This window comes from Macaca thibetana, chromosome 1 (assembly GCF_024542745.1).
Source record: "Macaca thibetana thibetana isolate TM-01 chromosome 1, ASM2454274v1, whole genome shotgun sequence".
Classification (NCBI taxonomy): domain Eukaryota; kingdom Metazoa; phylum Chordata; class Mammalia; order Primates; family Cercopithecidae; genus Macaca; species Macaca thibetana.
In genome coordinates, this window is record NC_065578.1 from 76,903,938 (window position 1) to 76,923,509 (window position 19,572).

A 19,572-nucleotide genomic window follows, 5' to 3' on the forward strand; every position below is an offset into this window, starting at 1 on the left:
TAATTAAAGAAATAATCAACCACAGTCAAATTTTCAGATGACTCCAAATCCAAATAATCAACGGGGCATTTCTATTCATGTTTAAATCCAAATGACAATAAAGTTAATTAATATAGTCTAAATATTAAATGCTAAAGATGGTAAGTGAATAAATGAATTTAGCAAAACCTAAGTACTACTTCTAGATGGAGGGCAGTGTCTTTTAAAATAATGATAGTAATATTAAATAAAACTAACAACCCATAAATGTTCTCTGCATTCCATATACCAATATATATCACCAGTTTCATTAATATGAACTAAGAGGAATTTTTTATATGTCCACTAAAACAAACATGTTACAAGTCAACAACATAACTAATATGATAAACCTAAATAAAATAGGCAAATTGAGTTTGTATGAACAAACCCAGAAAAAATAGAAGAATCAACCTTTTAAATTAAACCTAGTAGGAAAATTTTTTTTCCAAAGAACATAGGACTTTTTTAATTAAAAAAAAAAAAATTCTCAGACACTAATAACTTCATGGTTATTAAAGTTTCTTAATTTAATATATTCCTGTGTCTTTTTATAAAAAATTATTAAGATGGTCAACATCACATCTTTATTTCTGAAATAAAGTGAAAAGAAATTCCATTCTAGGCTGAGCACAGTGACTCAAGCCTGTAATCTCAGCACTTTGGGAGGCCGAGGCTGGTGGAACACTTCAGGTCAGGAGTTTCAGACCAATCTGGCCAACATGGTGAAACCCAGTCTCTACTAAAAATAAAAAAATTAGCCAGGCGTGGTGCAGTGCACTTGCAGTCCCAGATACTCAGGAGGCTGAGGCAGGAGAATCGCTTGAACTCGGGAGGCAGAGGTTGCAGTGAACCGAGATCAGGCCCCACTGCACTACAGCCTGGGTGACCTAGTGAGACTCCAAACTCAAAAAAAAAAAAAAAAAAGAAATGAAAGTCTGTTCAAACTAAACCTGAAAGTGAAGAAACAGGAAATAATCAACAGCATACAAATCTAGTAAATATGCCTAATTGCATCTTTTTGCCTACCCGGGAAAGTAAATGAAATGAAATTAAGGTTAATGAATTTTTCATTAGTATTTACTTTACTAACACCATCTGTTTTAGTTGAATTCACTGTAAATAACCATTATAAGTCTTATATCTTTTTGTACCAGCAAATTATTTAATAACAGCAATGCAGAATCAATAAACACTTAAAGGGGCCTCACTTTAACACAGAAGATACACCAAAATTCTAAAAACCTTAGAGTTTTAACAAATCAACATATAGACTCTACATCTTTTATGATATTCAATGTTTTCTACAAGTATGAAGAGAAAGAAATGTTTACCAACTAAATAATATACCTAGAAACATTCAAATAATAAATTAACACATCTAGTGAAATAAGGTCGCCAGAGCCGCTCTCCTAATACCTGGTAGACCACTTTTGTAACTAATTCAAAACAGGTAACTCATAAAGATACTAAAGTTGTCACACAAGATAAGATTTCATTTCTTTTTTAAGAAGAGGATTCTTTTTCATCGTTTTTCAGTTCTAATCTTTTCATACAATGCTGATTAATATTATACCTCTGAAATTTAATGAACAATTAGTGGGTCCCTATTACAGCACAAATGCACATCAAGATCATCTCCATATTTACACACCAAGAAACTCATTATAAAAACCTGTATCGCTTTTAAATGGTTAAGTGTTAAGCATGAAAGTTCTGTTTTAAGGAAAACAAAATTATGGAGAATTTTCACATTTAAAAAAGGCATTTCAGAATTAAGTAAAATTTATACTTCTTCCTCATGGACTTGGCTATCGTAACTCTAAAGATATTTAAAAATAGATTTTGTTTTGATCACCATTGTTTTCTCTCTCAATATGCACAAAGGTACTAGTGTGCAAAAGTAACCCAGAAACAAATGTAGTTAATCAATTCTGAAGTATTTTTTTCTTTTAGCTTTACTAATCCCTAAGTCCTGATACAGAGGAGGAAAAATACTCAAAGAAGGGGAAGATAACAGGAAAAGCTAGGAAAAAAAATGGCTAAGGAATAGGACAAGTTCCCATACAAATATCCAATAAAAGCTTCTAGCTATTTTCATTTGGATATATTTTATTGTCTGCCTGGTGGAGGTGGAAGAAGTTGGTATCTTGCCTTAAGTAGTACGGCTAATTATAGACGAAAAAAATTAAACATTTTAAAAAGTATATACCCATAAAAAAGAATTAGCCAAATTCTCTTAAGCTATTCCCAAACAGATCTTAGTAAATCTTAAGAAGGGTTCAATGTATACCTTCTTCTGGAGTTTTTCCACAAATCCAATGGGATTTTTTAGTGCTTCTCTCTGGTGTCTGCCTAAACTTTCAAGGTCTTGGACTGCTTGAGAACGCTGAGCCTCAAGTACAGCAATCGTCTGCAGTAGTCTCTGATAACTACAGAGACAAAGAAAAATATTTCACAAAAATTTTCTAGTAACAACAATAAATAAAAACTGAGTTCAAGCCATGATCTACTATTAAGTCACACAGTCTTTTAAGAGTTACCTGAAAGAGTTTAGTAAAACATATTACTGGGAATAAATGAGGTCTTCCTGAGTTACGAAGTACCTACAGAAAATAAGAGTTAGAGAAAGCAAAGCCTTCTTCCCCCATCTTAAGTTTTTAATTCTTGAACCTGAACAAGTACCAAAAGAGCATTTTGACTTTCCAACAATCCAAGTCGTTAAGAAACTGCTAGATTAAAAATAAAATTAAAATGATAAAATCTTAACACTAGGAGGGATCACTCAATTCAGGCACTTTGTTGTACTCTGTTGAAATAAGGAATCTGAGGCATGTTTTCTCGCCAAGAGACACGTGACATTGTCACATAATTCCAACGTGATCTTAGTCTCCCGGTTTCCATTTGCTCTATTATACCCTCCCTCCTATTTGAAAGATTTACTTTTCCATCAACAAATCTGTCATTTTTTTCCTCCACATGAAAGATAAATACAAATGTTCAATTCTTAAGTATTAATCATTTGAAGAGAAGAAAGGCCATAAAGATATTTATTCTTTTCTGCTTGCAAAGGTCCATTTGGCAAAACAAGCATACAGTTTTATCCACACAAATGTATTACAAGTCATTATCCTGAAATCTCACTATAATACATGTATTCTAATATTCTCCCTCTGTTTAAATTGTCTTGCCTCTCTAATATTTAATTTCACATTACCAGCACACATAGAGAAACATGTTAAACCCAAAGCTCTGAATGCGCAAATACATTTTGCAAAACAACTCAAGGAAAAGTCAATCCAAGTTCACTTTAAAATAATTGGTTAAATCCTTAAAGTATATAAGCAAAGCACAATTTTTCTATATGGCTTCAAGTAACTTTCATTTTGTTTCCTACTAGACTGTAAACTCCATATGGCAAGTTCATCTGTTTCATTCATTGTTTTGTTTAGCTAGTATGCAACATACTTCCCAGCACGTAGATGCTCAATAGATATTTTCTAAATGAATAGATTTTCTGAATCTTTTAAGTTCAGAAGTAAGCAAACTAGCAGAAGTATCAAAGGTGAAATACTGCAGTTTTGAGGTTCACAGGCCATGGTGTCATGGCAACATGATGTTCTCTATCAGAATACTTTTCTCAGCCTACTGTCTAAAACAAATCTTATTCTTGTTTTCAAGACCTTGTTAACTAATCTTTGATGAAATTTTTAATAATTAAGGTAAAACTGCTAATGCTGAAGGGTAAGATTCCTCTCCAGCTAGAGATATTTCATTTAAAACTAGAGCTAGGAGTGGGAAAGGCAGAGCTATACTAAGTCACTACAGGATAAATTACAGAGGGTAAATCTAAACTCACTTTCACTAAGCCTTCTTTTGCTTTGAGGTGTATGCAGTGTACAAATCCTGTCTCAGCTGGCTGTTTCTACTAAGCAGGCTCACATAGGCTCAATCTTAGGGTGATGGTAGTGATGTGAGTGCTAGAAGCTATCCTCTCTAGGCAATACTCTTAATTGTTATACTGCACCTTCAGAATTCCTATCCCACTAGATGAATACAACCAGACTTACATTGTCTCTATTCCTGTTTTAAGCAGGAGTTACACACTTCAGTACCACTTTAAAAACAACTGTGAACATATTAAAACTTCAGTAAAAGGTGTAGGCAGAGTAACAATAAGGCACAAGTAAAAATAGGGTTATGAAAAAACAAGTTTGAAAAAGGTACTACAGTCAATTACAATGGCAGCTGTCTTTTTGTTAGGTTTGGAGCAAACGGACACTGGGAAGAAGGGCCTCTAATTTGAAGCCAACAAATTACCACAATTTTACAATATGTAAATTATTCCATAATAAATCTGACTTAAAAAATATTTCCAATAAAGATGGCAAATAAGGCACAGTTCTTCAATTCTGCTTCCATTTAGCTAAGACAACATGATTGTCAGATTGGAAGGCCTATGATAAACATGGGTAAAGTCTTTAAGCTCAAAATAATGAAGACTCTTAAGAAAATAGTAAATTGAAGTCTTCTATCCCAGATAATTGGATTTCTCAGCATACTCAGACACTGCACCAGTAAGATTACCATATATATATATATATATATATATATACATCCATGAGCAGATATGGAAGAAATTATTTAAACAAAACCGAAGTGACATCTAAAAAACAGTAAATATAGATAAATCTGTTTTCAATCCCACTCACCCACCTACACAAGCAAACTACAGAAGCTGATCCAGGCATGAATCCAAAGGCAAGATTCATTTTTCATTAATTCAACAATTATTTACTAAGAAAACAAGGCATTATCCTAAAAGCTTTAGTAATTATCAAGATAAACCACGCATGCAGTCTAAGTATAATAGAGGAGTTAAAATTATACCACGGAGGAACTGGATGAAGTACAAATAGGGCTGCATTGGTTGTGCTGCTGGGGATGGAGGGTGGGTATATGAGGGTCCATCATACTAGTCTGTCTACTTTTTTTTAATGTTTTAAATTCCCCACAATGAATGTTTAAAAATCAACTCCAATTTTGACCCCCCCCCCTTTTTTTTTTTTTTTTTTGAGACGGAGTCTCGTTCTGTCGCCCAGGCTGGAGTGCAGTGGCGCGATCTCGGCTCACTGCAAACTCCGCCTCCCGGGTTCACGCCATTCTCCTGCCTCAGCCTCCTTAGTAGCTGGGACTACTAAGCCCGCCACCTCGCCCGGCTAATTTTTTGTATTTTTAGTAGAGACGGAGTTTCACCGTGTTAGCCAGGATAGCCTCAATCTCCTGACCTCGTGATCCGCCCGCCTTGGCCTGCCAAAGTACTGGCCTCCCAAAGTGCTGGGATTACAGGCCTGAGCCACCATCCCCGGCTCTTTGACCCGTATTAATGGGGGAGGTGAGGACTGTACTACTCCTTCTGGGCTGATCAGCTCACAGTTGCCACTGCATTCAGCTATGCTTTGAGAAAGACAAACAGGTTCATGAATAGACAAGATGGATGAGAAACAATGTAAGATGAAATAACAATACAGTTGGCCCTTGAACAACACAACACAGTTTGAACTCCATGGATCCACTTACATGCAAATTTTCTTCTACCTCTGATATCCCTGAGACAGCAAGACCAACCACTCCTCTTCCTCCTCTACCTCAGCCTACTCCATGTGAGGACAATGAGGGTGAAGACTTTTAGGCTGGTCCACTTTCACTTAATGAATAGTAAATACATTTTCTCTTTATTATGATTGTCTTAATAACATTTTCTGTTTCTAGCTTACTTTGTTGCAAGAATACAGTATAAAATGCATGTAACAGACAACATCTGTGTTAATCAAATGTTTGTGTTATATAGTAAAGCTTCTGGGTCAACAGTAGGCTATTAGTAGTTAAGTTTTAGGGGAGTCAAAAGTTATATGTGGATTTTCAACTACACAGGAGGTCTATGCCCAATCCCTGTGTTGCTGAAGGGTCAACTGTGGTGTCTGACATTTACTGAATGTGTACTACATGCCACACAAATGTTGTATTTTAAACGTAATAACTCAATCCTCACAGTAACTTTATGACCCTGGTACCAACATTCTTAATTTTAAACACAAGGAAACCAAGCACAGATTAAATAACTCCCCAAGATCATACCAGCTATTTTATTTATGGTGGAGCTGCTACGTGAGGAATGGTTAAAGTCTCTGAGAATATTTAGTCAAGAAATGAAAACCTCCACTAGAATACCATTTCCATTTTTATTTAACAAACAGCTATGCAGGAAAAAAAAAAACAGACTTGTTTTATAGAGTATAAAGGGTCAAACCAGGAGCAAATTGTGATAAAGACACAATATGAAGAAAAACTTTGTCTCAGTCAAAACTAATAAAGGTGGTAGGATAGCACCCAATCACCAAGATGTTCAGACAGGTATCTAAAAGAAATTCAAACACTAAAAACCTGAAACGCTTTAATGCCAGTAAAATATCCTGCTTTTACTTTTGCTACTCACTGAACCAAGCAAGAGAATACAATAACTTAAAAAATTACACATATTTTTGCATGGATAAAATCATAGTTATACCTTTTCCATAAGGATAGCTATGTTAAATCTATTAAAATTATTTGTTATTTATGTCTAAAACTAAATCTTACACAATGCTAACAACAGCAAACTTACTTGTGTCAAAGAATTAGGGTTTTCTTATTTTCGTCTTTTGAGACAGGGAGTTGCTGTGTTACCCTGGCAGGCGGGCAGTGTCAGATTATGGCTCACTGCAGCCTCTACCTCTCAAGCTCAAGAAATTCTCTCACTTCAGCCTCCCAAGTAGCTGGGACAAGTGTGCACCACCATGCCCAGCTAATTTTTTAATTTTTTGTAGAGACAGGGTCTCACTGTGTTGCCCAGGCTGATCTCAAACTCCTGGCCTCAAGCTTTCCTCCCACCTTGGCCTCCCAAAGTGCTGGGATTACAGGCGTTAAGTCACCACACCCAACCAGAACTGTTTTTAATTTTACATCTCCAACATAAGACATTTTAGTTTTATATATTTGGCCAAAGTATAAATGCCCTTTCAAGTCCTTATCTAAGTTATTTTTACTACTTTTCAATATCTAAGTCCTCTTGAATTCTTTATTTACATTTATGAATATAAAAACATTTATATGAAAGAGTATATGGGTAAAAATCCTGACATCTAAAGAGAACGTCAAGGAATTAGTAATCTGGAGGTTGATTTACTTACTTACTTATCTATTTATTTATTTGACAGAGTCTCACTCTGTCACCCAGGTTGAAGGGCAGTGGTGCAATCATAGCTCACTGCGGCCTCAAACTCCTGGGCTGAAGTGATCCTCTCGCCTCAGCCTCCCGAGTACCTAGGGCCACAGGTATGCCACCTTTCCCAGTGAATTTTGTTCTCTGGGGTTTTGTTTTGTTTTGATTTTTGTAGGGACGGGGTCTCGCTTTGTTGCCCAGGCTGGTCTCAAACTCCTGGCTGCAAACATTCCTCCCGCCAGAGCCTCCAAAAGTGCTAGGAATATAGGCATGAATCACTGTGCTTGGCCTATAAGTTAATTTTACAGTCCAATTTCTAGGCAGTAATATTACATACACAATAATCAAGGAGGGATGGAAGGAAGGAGTACAGGAGGGAGGCATAGACAGGCAGACAGAAACAGAAGGAAAGATTTTATATTCAACTGCATCAGAATCTTTTTCAAAAAACTAGATTTCCATTTCTACTATGGTAACAACCCTTAAGATTCCATGGGCATTTGTAATCTTAAAAAAAACTAATGGAGAAACATTTTTAAAAATCCTTATCAAGGACACTCTGCCAAAATATCAGCCTGATTCTTCAAAATAGTCATTAAATAGTGTCATTAAAAACAAAAAAGAGGGCCGGGCGCGGTGGCTCAAACCCGTAATCCCAGCACTTTGGGAGGCCGAGACGGGCGGATCACGAGGTCAGGAGATCAAGACCATCCTGGCTAACACAGAGAAACCCCGTCTCTACTAAAAAATACAGAAAACTAGCCGGGCGAAGTGGTGGGCGCCTGTAGTCCCAGCTACTCGGGAGGCTGAGGCAGGAGAATGGCGTTCTTGCAGTGAGGAGCTTGCAGTGAGCTGAGATCCGGCCACTGCACTCCAGCCTGGGCGACAGAGCCAGACTCCGTCTCAAAAAAAAACAAAAAAAAAAAACAGAGGGCCCGGTGCAGTGGCTCACACCTGTAATCCCAGCACTTTGGGAGGCCAAGGCAGGCAGATCACCAGAGGTCAAGGGTTCGAGACTAGCCTGGCCAACATGGTGAAGCCCCATCTCTACTAAATACAAAAATTAGCTGGACATGGTGGTGCATGCCTGTAATCTCAGCTACCTGGGAGGCTGAGGCAGGAGAATTGCTTGAACCCAGGAGGTGGAGGTTGTTATAAGCTGAGATCATGCCATTGCACTCCAGCCTGGGTGACAGAGCAAGATACCGTCTCAAAAAACAAAAAAAGAGGGAGAGCTATACAGGAGTCTAACTAAAGTTTTATCGGAACATAGCCACACTCATTTGTTTACATAATTTCTATGGGTGCTTTCTAGCTATAATAACAAAGAGGAAGAGCTGCAATAGAATCACATTATCCACAAAGCCTAAACTATATACTATCTGGGCCTTTAAGAAAGTTTGCCAAGCCATGCTCTAGATTAAAGGACACAGGGACATGACAAGCAAATGTAATGCAGAATCTTGGGCTAGATCCCCTCAGGGGTTAAACAGCTATAAAGGACATTTTTGTGGATAAATGGAAAAATCTAAATATACATTGTGGAGTATATAATTTTATTGTACCAATGTTAAATTGCTGGAGTATAATAATGGTATTTAAAGTTATACAGGGAAATGCCCTTCTTTTTAGGAGATATTTGCTGAAGTATAAGAGGATACAACCCACTTTTAAATGACTCAGCAATTTTAAAAGTACATTGTACCAGATGGGAAGGAAAATAAGGGTAAAAGGAGAGAAAATACATTAGAAAATGTTAAGTTGTTAACAACTGGTGAATTTAGGTGAAGGTTATGCAGATTCTTATCATATTACTGTTTTAGTTTTTCTATGTTTTATACTTTTCCTAAATAAAAAACAAGGAATAAAAAGTCTTCATTATACTTTGCTACTCAAAAAGAGCAGCTTGATTTTCCTATGAACACTGAGCCTCATTAAACATACTGAAAACAATCAGAGGACATCAGGTGACTTAACAATAAACGTATGTATGCGGCACACAAAATTTTAAAATTCAGTGAAATAAGAGCTACATAATAAGATGCTTTCTCTTCCTTAATGAAGGGCTCAAAGAGTTTACAAGAAGTGCCAATTCAGTAACTCACAAATAATCTCTCACTTTCTTTCTCTTTCTTTTCTTTTCTTCCCTCCCTCTCTCCTTCTCCCTCTTCGTTCTTTTCTTTCATTAGAGATGGTGTCTCACTCTGTTGCCCAGGCTGGAGTACACAATCATAGCTCAGTGCCTCAAACTCCAGGGCTCAAGTGATCCTCCCACCCCAGCCTCCCAAGTAGCTGGGACTACAGGCGCATAGCACCATGCCTAGTTAATTTTAAAAACATTTTTTATAGACAGGTTCTTGCTATGTGGCTCAAATTGGTCTTGAACTCCTGGCCTCAAGGGATCCTTCCAGGTCATCCTACCAAAGTGCTGGGATTACAAGGCATAAGCCAGGCCCACTCACTTTCAATGAAACTCCAGAAGTCAATGGTGATCAAAAGCTTTTTATGATATTCTGTATTAAGACATAAACTAATACCTCAGCTCCCAATAATATGCCTTCCAGGTATAAAGATCAATTCTGTATTGAAAATAAGTAAAATCCTGAAATTTAAAATGAGCAAAGCAAAAACCAGGTACTTGTTTATTTTAAAAGTATGGACAAATCAGCAAGACACTAAGGCTTTATTAACAGGCCAAAATCTAAGTGAAAGAATAAACAGACAGGGGCAAAAGGAGAACTAAAATTGCTTTTGGCTTGAGGGCAGGTACCGAACCATGCAAGCTTGAGCTCAGTTTTCTAGACTTCACTTGGCCGAGGAACATAAGACAAAGCCACCAAGGTAGACAGTGTAATAGGAAACTCTCTCCACATTAAGCTGGGACCCTATCCCTCACTCCAACCCCCAAGGAGAGTTGCCTTTGGACTGAGGAAAGAAGACATATTTTACTGCCCCAAATTATATTACCTGGGTGGTCCCCTAAACCTCAATCCATGACTACAGTTTAAGTCAATGGCCCTGGACAAGGACACAACCCCCTCCCACCTCCAATGCTGAATCAAGATACCCACAGAAGCAAATGCAATCCTGTCTAGAGAAATACATTTTCATCCTGGGCCTCAAAGATAATCCATAAGTAATTTTCCAAAGAAAATGAATAGCTCACATTAAAAAAAAAAAAAAATTGTTCCTTTTTTTTTTTTGAGACAGAGTTTCGCTCTGTCCCCCAGGATGGAGTGCAGTGGTGCGATCTCAGCTCACTGCAACCTCCGTCTCCCGGGTTCAAGTGATTCTCCTGCCTCAGCCTCTGAGTAGCTGGGATTACAGGTACACACCACCACGCCTGGCTATTTTTTGTATTTTTAGTAGAGACGGGGTTTCACCACGTTGGTCAGGCTGGTTTCAAAATCCTGACCTCAAGTGACCTGCCCACCCTGGCCTCCCAAAGTGTTGGGATTACAGGCATGAGCAACGGTGCCCAGCCTGCTCACATTAAAAAATTATCAAGCATGCAAGAAAGCAAGACACAAATATTAAGAATAAAAGGAGCTCAAAAATATTTATAAGGTATAGGAAACTACAAAAATTGAGCATGTAGCTCTGAAAAGGAAGCAAATAAAATATTTAAAAATACAGTAACTAAAACTAAAATCTCAGTGGGTTCAAATTTTCATTTCTGGAAAACACAGACAAGGCAAATTCAGAACAAATTCTTCCCTGAAGACAACCAATATAAAGCTGGAGAAAATATTTTAAAGTTTTTAAAAGCATCAAACAGCTAACAAAACTGTGAGTTATTACAAGGCAAAGATCCACAAGATGGAAACCAGAAAGATAAAACATGTTTTGGGGGCACTTTTGCCTGGAGCAATTTATTGATCCAGAAGAGAGGACTGAGAGGCTGAGCAGTCCTTTTGACAGCTTAAAACAGCAGAAGATCAGAGTTGGAGTCTAGGGCCTATCAAGGGAGAACTTTGAAACCAGTCCAGCCTTTGGGCTGAGATCCTGAAGGTCTATACCTTAGAACTAAGTATGAACACGAAGCAAACAGCTTTCTCAGAACAGACTAGAATATCTCAGTTTGGAATTAATTAGTAAAGTTAAAGATGTACATACCCTAAGATCCAGACATCCCAGACCTAGGTACAACCTCAAGAGACTCTTGAATATACATAGTGTAAGACATATGTTCATAGCAGCATTATTAATAACCCCAAAGTCCATCTAATATGAATGCTTAATATAGCAATGAAAATTGACATCTATTTACATCAACACATATAAATATCACAAACATAATGTATTACAAATGGACAGATACAGTGTGGTTCAAAAGCATGAAAAACTAAACTTTATTGTTAAAGGATACACATATAGGTGGTTAAAAGCTTTTAAAACAGCAAAGAATTATTTTCTCAAAAGATCGTATTTACCTCTGGGAAGAGGAAAGGGGCAAGGTATAACTGAAGAACTATTCCTAGGAGACTTGTGAAGTACGATCAATATTTTATTTCTTAACCTGGATAGTGGTTAAACAATGATAGGTTATTTGATTTCATAATTACTCTATAACTGTGCATAAATATTTCATTAGTCTTATATGCATAAGAAATTGCACAATTTTTTTTAAAGGGAAAATAACTTTTCTAGGAAGAAAATGTTACAAAGAGATCACCTGCACTCTTTTAGAACTTTAAGATTCACCTAAGAGTCCTAGTTCAAGTTCCAGCTCTACCAACAACTAACCATGGTATTCAAGTCATTAAACCTTGGGTCTTGCTTCTTTGTCTTTAAAATGAAAACGGGTAAGACAGATAATTGCAAAAGCTTTTCTTCCAAGCAATATATTAAAGGATCCTAAGATACTTGTACTACTCAGGTCACTCATTACTACATATCCTTTCTGACTTGTAAATGGATTCCATTTATGTTGTATACACAAATACAGCATTAAGTCTCTGCTCTCCGCTTTCTTCATAAAGAATCAATCTGACAATTGGGCTTATCAGCTCTGCCCACAGCTAGAAGTATGCAAAGTTACTGCCCTCAAAGAGGAGAATATTTAAAAAGACCTATGTGATAAGTTTCTCCTACTTCATAGTGTCTACTCATAAGGCATTAATAACATTTCTCTCACAAAAGACACTTCTAAAAGGAAATTATCAGGAATATTATGGTGGGTTTATGAAGAGACTGGCTGTTCCCTAGGTCACTGAATAGTACACTTCCTGAAGGAGAAAATTTTTAGGTACACCTATCCCTTTAGATCTTAAAATGAATGTCTTATTTTATTATATTGTGTGATTTTTAAGAGGAGAGCCATTTTTCTACATCTTTAATGCTGTCCCATAGCATAGTAAAGTTCAAGAAACAGATAGTGTTCATAAAAATGAAAATAGAAACTACAAAAGAAAATAAGAGCTGAGTAGTTATACAGATGGATGACTTTTCAGTTTTGACAGTTCAGATATAGTTCTAGATTATATTTAGAGCATTGTTTTAATATTCTGTTTATGACATCTTGGGAGTTAAGCATACTAAAGGAACATACAAGCCTCAATTCTTTGCAACACTTAACACTTAGATGAACACATAAAAGACAAACTTGCCAAATTTATGAATATGAAGCTGAGAAAGATAGCAAATACTAAAGATTTTAAAAATCAGGATTAAGAAATAACAGGCAAGCTAGAAAACTAGATCAACAACAAGATAACATTTAACCACATAAACAAAAAATATGGCATTGAATTACAAAACAACCAGATAAGTATAGGATGGCATGAACTTGCCTTGACAGGCCCCCAGCCCCCCAAAAAATTGTAGTCCTCTCAGCTGGATCATTGGCTTACTATGAGGTAAAGTATAAAGTGCTGCTCAAAAAACATGTAATATTATCTTGAACTTGCATCAACCCATTCAAACGCTTACCACACACATTCACTGTACGTTCTGTTACATCAACCATTCTAAAGGATGCACATATAACCAACATGCAGCACTACCTTCAAGACCATTACAATTTAGGGAAGGAGATGTGACTGTGTGAACAGTAGCTATTTAAATATTGAAAAATAAGAAAGCTTATAAAATTCTTAGTCAATTCCTAGAATTTGCTAGACTTTTAATGATTAATATACTCTAAGAGAAATACACATATGCAAAATTTAACTAGCCATGATGAATGCATAAGCATGTTATGAACAAAATGATCATTTCAGGGAGATACAAACAATGCATCATATAAGAAGTAAAAAGCAAGTTGAATCCTGAAAAATAGATGGAATTTCAAAAGGAAAGGTAAAAAGAGGTTAAGACATTCTAGACAGAATATCAAATATTACACCTTATCAGGCTCTTAGTTTCCTCTTCTACAAAATAGGACAGTCTCCAAAATCTGTCCAATTCCAGAATCCCCAGGAAGTAGAGCATCTATACATTTTTTTAAACTTCACAGATTGTGAAGCATGCCCTTCACAAATTGTTGTAAAGCATACCATTCTAATGCAATAGGGAGTAAATGCAAGTTTTAAACAAACAATGATTATACAAGCAAACATTTGCATTTGGAAGGCTAATATGATCACAATGTACAAGATAAACTTCAGAGAGATGAAAATGGCAAAGGAAACTTCATAAAAAGCTATGTAGCTGACATATAAAATTACACTCTGAGCATCCTATTTAGAACTGAAGTTGTTAATCAACTATGGCTCTGAAAAGCAGAAAACTTAAAGAAGAGGGTATACTGAAAAGCAGAATAAGGTATACTGAAACTGCATTCAAGATACGAATACTTGCTACGTAGAAAAGAGAACAGACCTATTTCAAGCCATCCCACAGTCAAATCCATATCACTGAGTAGAATTTCTGGGGAGGAATCTGAGGCTTAACACCAAGTAAAGAATTTGTTGTAACAAACAATGGTATGTACTATTTCATAAAGTAGTGAATTCCCTAGAACTAGATAAACTGAAACAGATATTGAATGACTGACCATCAAAAGGATGCTGCAGAGAGGTGGTATATGAGATGGAAGTTTGGATTAGACTTTAATCAGTTATTCTAAATCAATGTTTCTAAAGATACTCGAAAAGAACATTTAAAAAAATTTCTTCAGTCTAAAAGGCTATATATACTTTATGATTCTCATCATATGACAATTCATAAAAGGCAAAACTACAGAGACAATAAAAACATCAGTAGTTCCTAGAAGTTTAACGCGGTTGGAGAAGGGTTGCATACATGAAGCAAAGGGAACTTTTTTTTCAGACGGAACTTTTTTTCCAGACTGGTGAAATTTTTCCATATAACACTGCAATGTTGGGTATATAATACCATGCATTTATCAAAACCCATAAACCTTTAACGCACTAAGAATGAATCTGAATGTATGCAATTTTTTTTTTTTTTTTTTTTTTTTTTTTGAGACGGAGTCTCCTTCTGTACAGGCTGGAGTGCAGTGGCGCGACCTCACTGCAAGCTCCGCCTCCCAGGTTCACGCCATTCTCCTGCCTCAGCCTGCCGAGTAGCTGGGACTACACGGGCCGGCCACTGCGCCCGGCTAATACTTTGTATTTTTAGTAGAGACGGGGTTTCACTGTGTTAGCCAGCATGGTCTCGATTTCCTGACCTCGTGATCCGCCCGCCTCGGTCTCCCAAAGTGCTGGGATTACAGGCGTGAGCCACGGCGCCCCGCCTCGCAAATTTTTTTAAAGTCATTTACAAGTTCAGGAATAAAAGAATCTGACTGTATCAAGAATGTCTCAAACAACCTCACTGAGGGGCAGAAAGAAAAGGTGCTGACCTAAATAACTGGAAATGAGTGGTATCTGTAAGACTAAAGGCAAGAGGAACTGTACATAGCACTGTATTCTAGTTGATAGAGTTTTTCACAATTCACAATTCTAATACTGATGTCCACATATAATGAAATTAAATAATTAAATGGTTGACAGGTGGCCAGGATTGCCACTTCTGGAGTGGGAGTGGAAATGTACAGATAAATAAGGGAAGGAGGTTAGAATGATCCATGTGGTAATGGATTAGAGTTGGGAGTCATTACATGAACTCAAGTTTAGCTCAGTTTATAGATACATGCATATACATGGGTTCATATACACACATTTTCTTGCTGTATCAGCTGAGACAGCTAAATAAAAGTAACAATGCCCAGCAGCAATAACCGCATTTGGTATCCAAATTTTGGTTTCTAATACCATTCTCCAATAGGAACTAGGGTTCCCTGGACAGATGGTTGATTCTAGAACTAAGGCAGGAAATATACAAAATCAGCGTCAAGTATTTTATAGTGCCAAGAAGTAGGAAGCACTCAAAAAATAACAAAAAAAGATATCACCTTGATGGGGTTATATCACAGGGACACAAGAGCCAATAGAAAGGTTCCCAACAGCCAAAAACTGAAACAATTTGAGCAACAATAAATAAAGCAGTACCACCTTATAATCCAAAGTATAAAATAACTGTCAGTCCACACTGATATAAATGAGTAAATAAATACATGAGGAAAAAGAGAAAAAGTCTCCCTTGAAGAATTCCAAATAACTTACACGGACACTCTGCCCTCAAGAATAGGGAACACAGCTCCCTGTTACTTCAGTGTGGCCTGTGCATAGTGACTTCCTTCCAAAGAATACAGTATGAAAAGGGGAGAAAAAAGAATAACTACAGTGGAGAAACCTGACCAACACGACCTCAGCTGGGTGATTAAAGTCATATCAATAGCAATAAATCTTATTGACAGTGTGCACCCTGGTAGCATGTGATAGAAACGGCATTTTACTTCTATTGTTTTCCTCTCAAAAACCCATAACCCCAGTCTAATCATGAGAAAAATATCAGACAAATTCAAACAGAGAGGCATCTGTAATACCTGACTAATACCCCTCAGAACTGTTCAGATCAACAACAACAAGGCAAGTCTGAAAAACTGCTCCAGCCAAGCGAAGACTCATGAGACATGAAAACTAAATGTAATGTGGTATCCTACATGGGATTCTGAAACAGAAAAAGGACTTTAGGTGAAAACTAAGGAACTCAATAATGTATAAAGTTAAGTTAATAATAACAATGTTGATTCATTAATTGTAACAAATGTACCATACCATACTACTGTAAGATAGTAATAATAGAGGAAATTGGGTACAGAGTATACAGTAACCCTGTAATATGTTCTAGACATTTCTGTAAATCTAAAACTATGCTTTTTAAAAAGTCTGTTTTAAAAAATAAAAAATAAAAAAATAAAAATAAATAAATAAATAAATAAATACAGTTGACCCTTGAGCAACAACAGGGGTTAAGAGCACAGATGCTCCCAGTGCAGTCTAAAATACTTTTAACTCCCCAAAACTTAACTACTAAGACTACTGTTGACCCAGAAGCCTTACCATATAACATAAACAGTTGATTAACAGATATTTTGTATGTTACCTATAATACATACTATATTCTTACAATAAAGTAAGCTAGAGAACAAAAAATGTTATTCAGAAGATCATAAGGAAGAGAAAATATATTTACTACTCATTAAGTAGAAGTGGACCATCCTAAAGGTCTTCATCCTCATTCTCCTCATGTTGCATAGGCTGAGAAGGAAGAGGAGGGGTTGGTCTTGCTGTTTCAGCGGTGTCAGAAGAAGGAGAAATTTGCACTTAAGTGGACCTGCGCAGTTTGAACCCATGTACTGTAAATATAAATTTATCAACCTTCCTTGTAGCCACCATTGCTTTATCTTGGGCTAGCAAATGAGAAAGTATTTAGTTAAGGTACATATTTAAGATTGCACCAGTTGAAATATCACAATTTAAGAGATCCCATCTGATTAATTAATTTAAAATTAACCTTTTTATGTTAGCAAATTTATTGCCATTTATTTCTGGTTAAACTTTAAGACATAGTGCAATCATGCCACCAGTTCTGGAACTCATCAATTTGTAAATCTCAGCTGCTATCTAGACTCAATGGAGGGATTTATTTGAAATACCTTTTTAGATATTATCTGTATTCTACTAAAGAGTGACAGCTGCTAAAGCATTTCCCATGTTGTAAAACCTTTCTCAAACAAATCTCATCTTTAGACCTACTACAGTTATATAACTTAAGCTATTAAGTAAGTACACTTCTACTCTTTGAATTTTAGTGCTTTAGCACAGTAGTTAAACAGACACCATTATATCTGGCACAGCTGCTATATATTCTTAATACATTCTGATGCGGAGGCTGGAGACAGGACAAATTCAAGGGCAACAGTCCCTTCAATTTAGTAATGGCAGTCCTTTTATACAATCATATTAGACCAACTTAAGTATTTACAGGACAGTGGTTTTTAAAGAGTATTTAAATAAATAAATAAATGGTAAAGTAGTATTCAGGTGTATGAGTATCCAGTAAGGGCTCAGTTTATATAAATTTTAAACTCAACGAAATTAAAACTTTTAAAGAAATTACTTTTTAGCTATTTGCTACCTCATAATATTATTCATTATAATTTTACAATTCTATTAATTTTATTCTTTATACCGGTATTACCTAACTTATACTCTCATTCCACAAGTATTTACTGAATATACATTAGTTATGATTACATATGTAATCATACTTATACTTGATGAAAAACCCTTTGAATTAGGTATTATTACCACTTTACAGATGACATAAACGAAATTCAGAAACATTAAGTATGGGTAGAAGATTCTTGCCATAAAATTCTTTCCATAATATAATTATTTACATATACTAATTTATCTGTAATACTGAGCTCAGATTTTATACATTGGGACAGTTAACCTATATGTAAAACTCAGTAATGACCCAAAAACCTAAATGGGGACTTCATTTCTTGCCTTACTTTCAAACACAGCAGAAAGAGTAAAAAAATTAGTCTGTTTAACAACTCTTCCTGATCTTATTCATCTGCTAGTACAAATACTAATTCAGTAACAGAATACAAAGGCAGAGAAAGAAGAGTACTAGATTTTTTAAAAAATTAAATGTATATATATATCAGAGTAGACAATCTTCTAACAAAACATGTCATTCGTAAAAGTTTTGATAACCTCAAACAATTGTACAAAAACACTTGCCTCTTTCCAAAAAGTCTTCATTATATATGTTATCTGTGTTAGCCCACAGAAAGAAGTATATTTTCTAATGTGTTTCAGATGTTATTTTCTCTTGCATAAAAGGTTTCATCAGCAATCCTGAAAATATAGCCATTCTTTCAATGGCCTCTATTATAAAGTTTACCTGGTTTCTCTTCCCAGAATCTACCTTAATTTGGAAGGTAGACTACATCCACATTAGAGTGCACAATATGTGTATGTCCCTACAAGACTTAAAAAAAAAAAAAAAAAAAAAAAAAAAAAAGATCATGTTTGACAGCTAAGCTGTATTTTCCTTGTTTTCTTTATTTGGCTTAAAACTGTAAGAAAAGATTAGCCACTTGGAGTGGTTTACATAGAAGGCTTAAATAAGCCAAACATATACTTAGGCTAAAGTAAAGATGTTTAATATACTTTTTCTTAGTTCCAAATACCTGAAGAACCAGCAAGATTTCACCCATTTATTCATTAATTCATTTACCTATTAAGCTAAGGTACTGTACTAAGCACTGGAGATAAAACAGTGAACAAATAGACAAAGAACTTTTCCTAACAGAGGATATCAGTCAAGGGAGAAAGCTGAGAAAATTATATTTATTTACACAGTTAAGTAAATAAAATACGAGGTGTTAAGTGCTATAAAGAGAGAAGCACATAATATAGGAGGGCATCAAACAAAAATCTCTAAGGGTTAGGGGTGGCTTCCCAAAAGAAGTTCAACAGAGACCACGCAGAAGAGAGAGAATTAGCTAAGAAAAGGGAGTAAAAAGGAAAGGGTTCCGGGGTTTGTTCCAAACAGAAGAGATATCATGCAGAAACGTTTCTAGGCAAAGCACGGGACTTTAAGACCACAAACAGCTTTGGTGTGACTTGGAGTGAAGAAAGAGTTGAGGCTTAAGAGGAAGAAAGGAATCAATTACATAGTGCTCTATAAAACCAAGACTGGACTCAAACTAGACTAACTAGGATGGAGTTTTAACCTGGAGAATCAAAACAGCTTTGCATTTTACAAAGATCATTCACATCAGAACAAGAAGAATGGATTCGAATGGAACAAGACTCTACAGGAAGACCAATTAAGGAGCTATTGTGATAATTCAAGAGAAAATGGACTGTATTAAGGTAGTGGGGATGGAGATAGAAAAGGTAAGTAGGGTGAATTTGAGAGCT

General features: G+C 36.0%; 1 protein-coding gene across 10 annotated transcripts in view; it reads right to left on the reverse strand.

Moving 5' to 3' along the window:
* ZZZ3 (zinc finger ZZ-type containing 3) overlaps positions 1 to 19,572 on the reverse strand; it is a 122,107-nt gene that overhangs the window by 16,897 nt on the left and 85,638 nt on the right. For all 10 annotated transcript variants that reach the window (XM_050805016.1, XM_050804969.1, XM_050804995.1 and 7 more), the window contains one exon: positions 2,312 to 2,450. In XM_050805016.1, the coding sequence (XP_050660973.1) occupies positions 2,312 to 2,450 (139 nt within the window). The remainder of the gene's footprint in view (positions 1 to 2,311; positions 2,451 to 19,572) is intronic.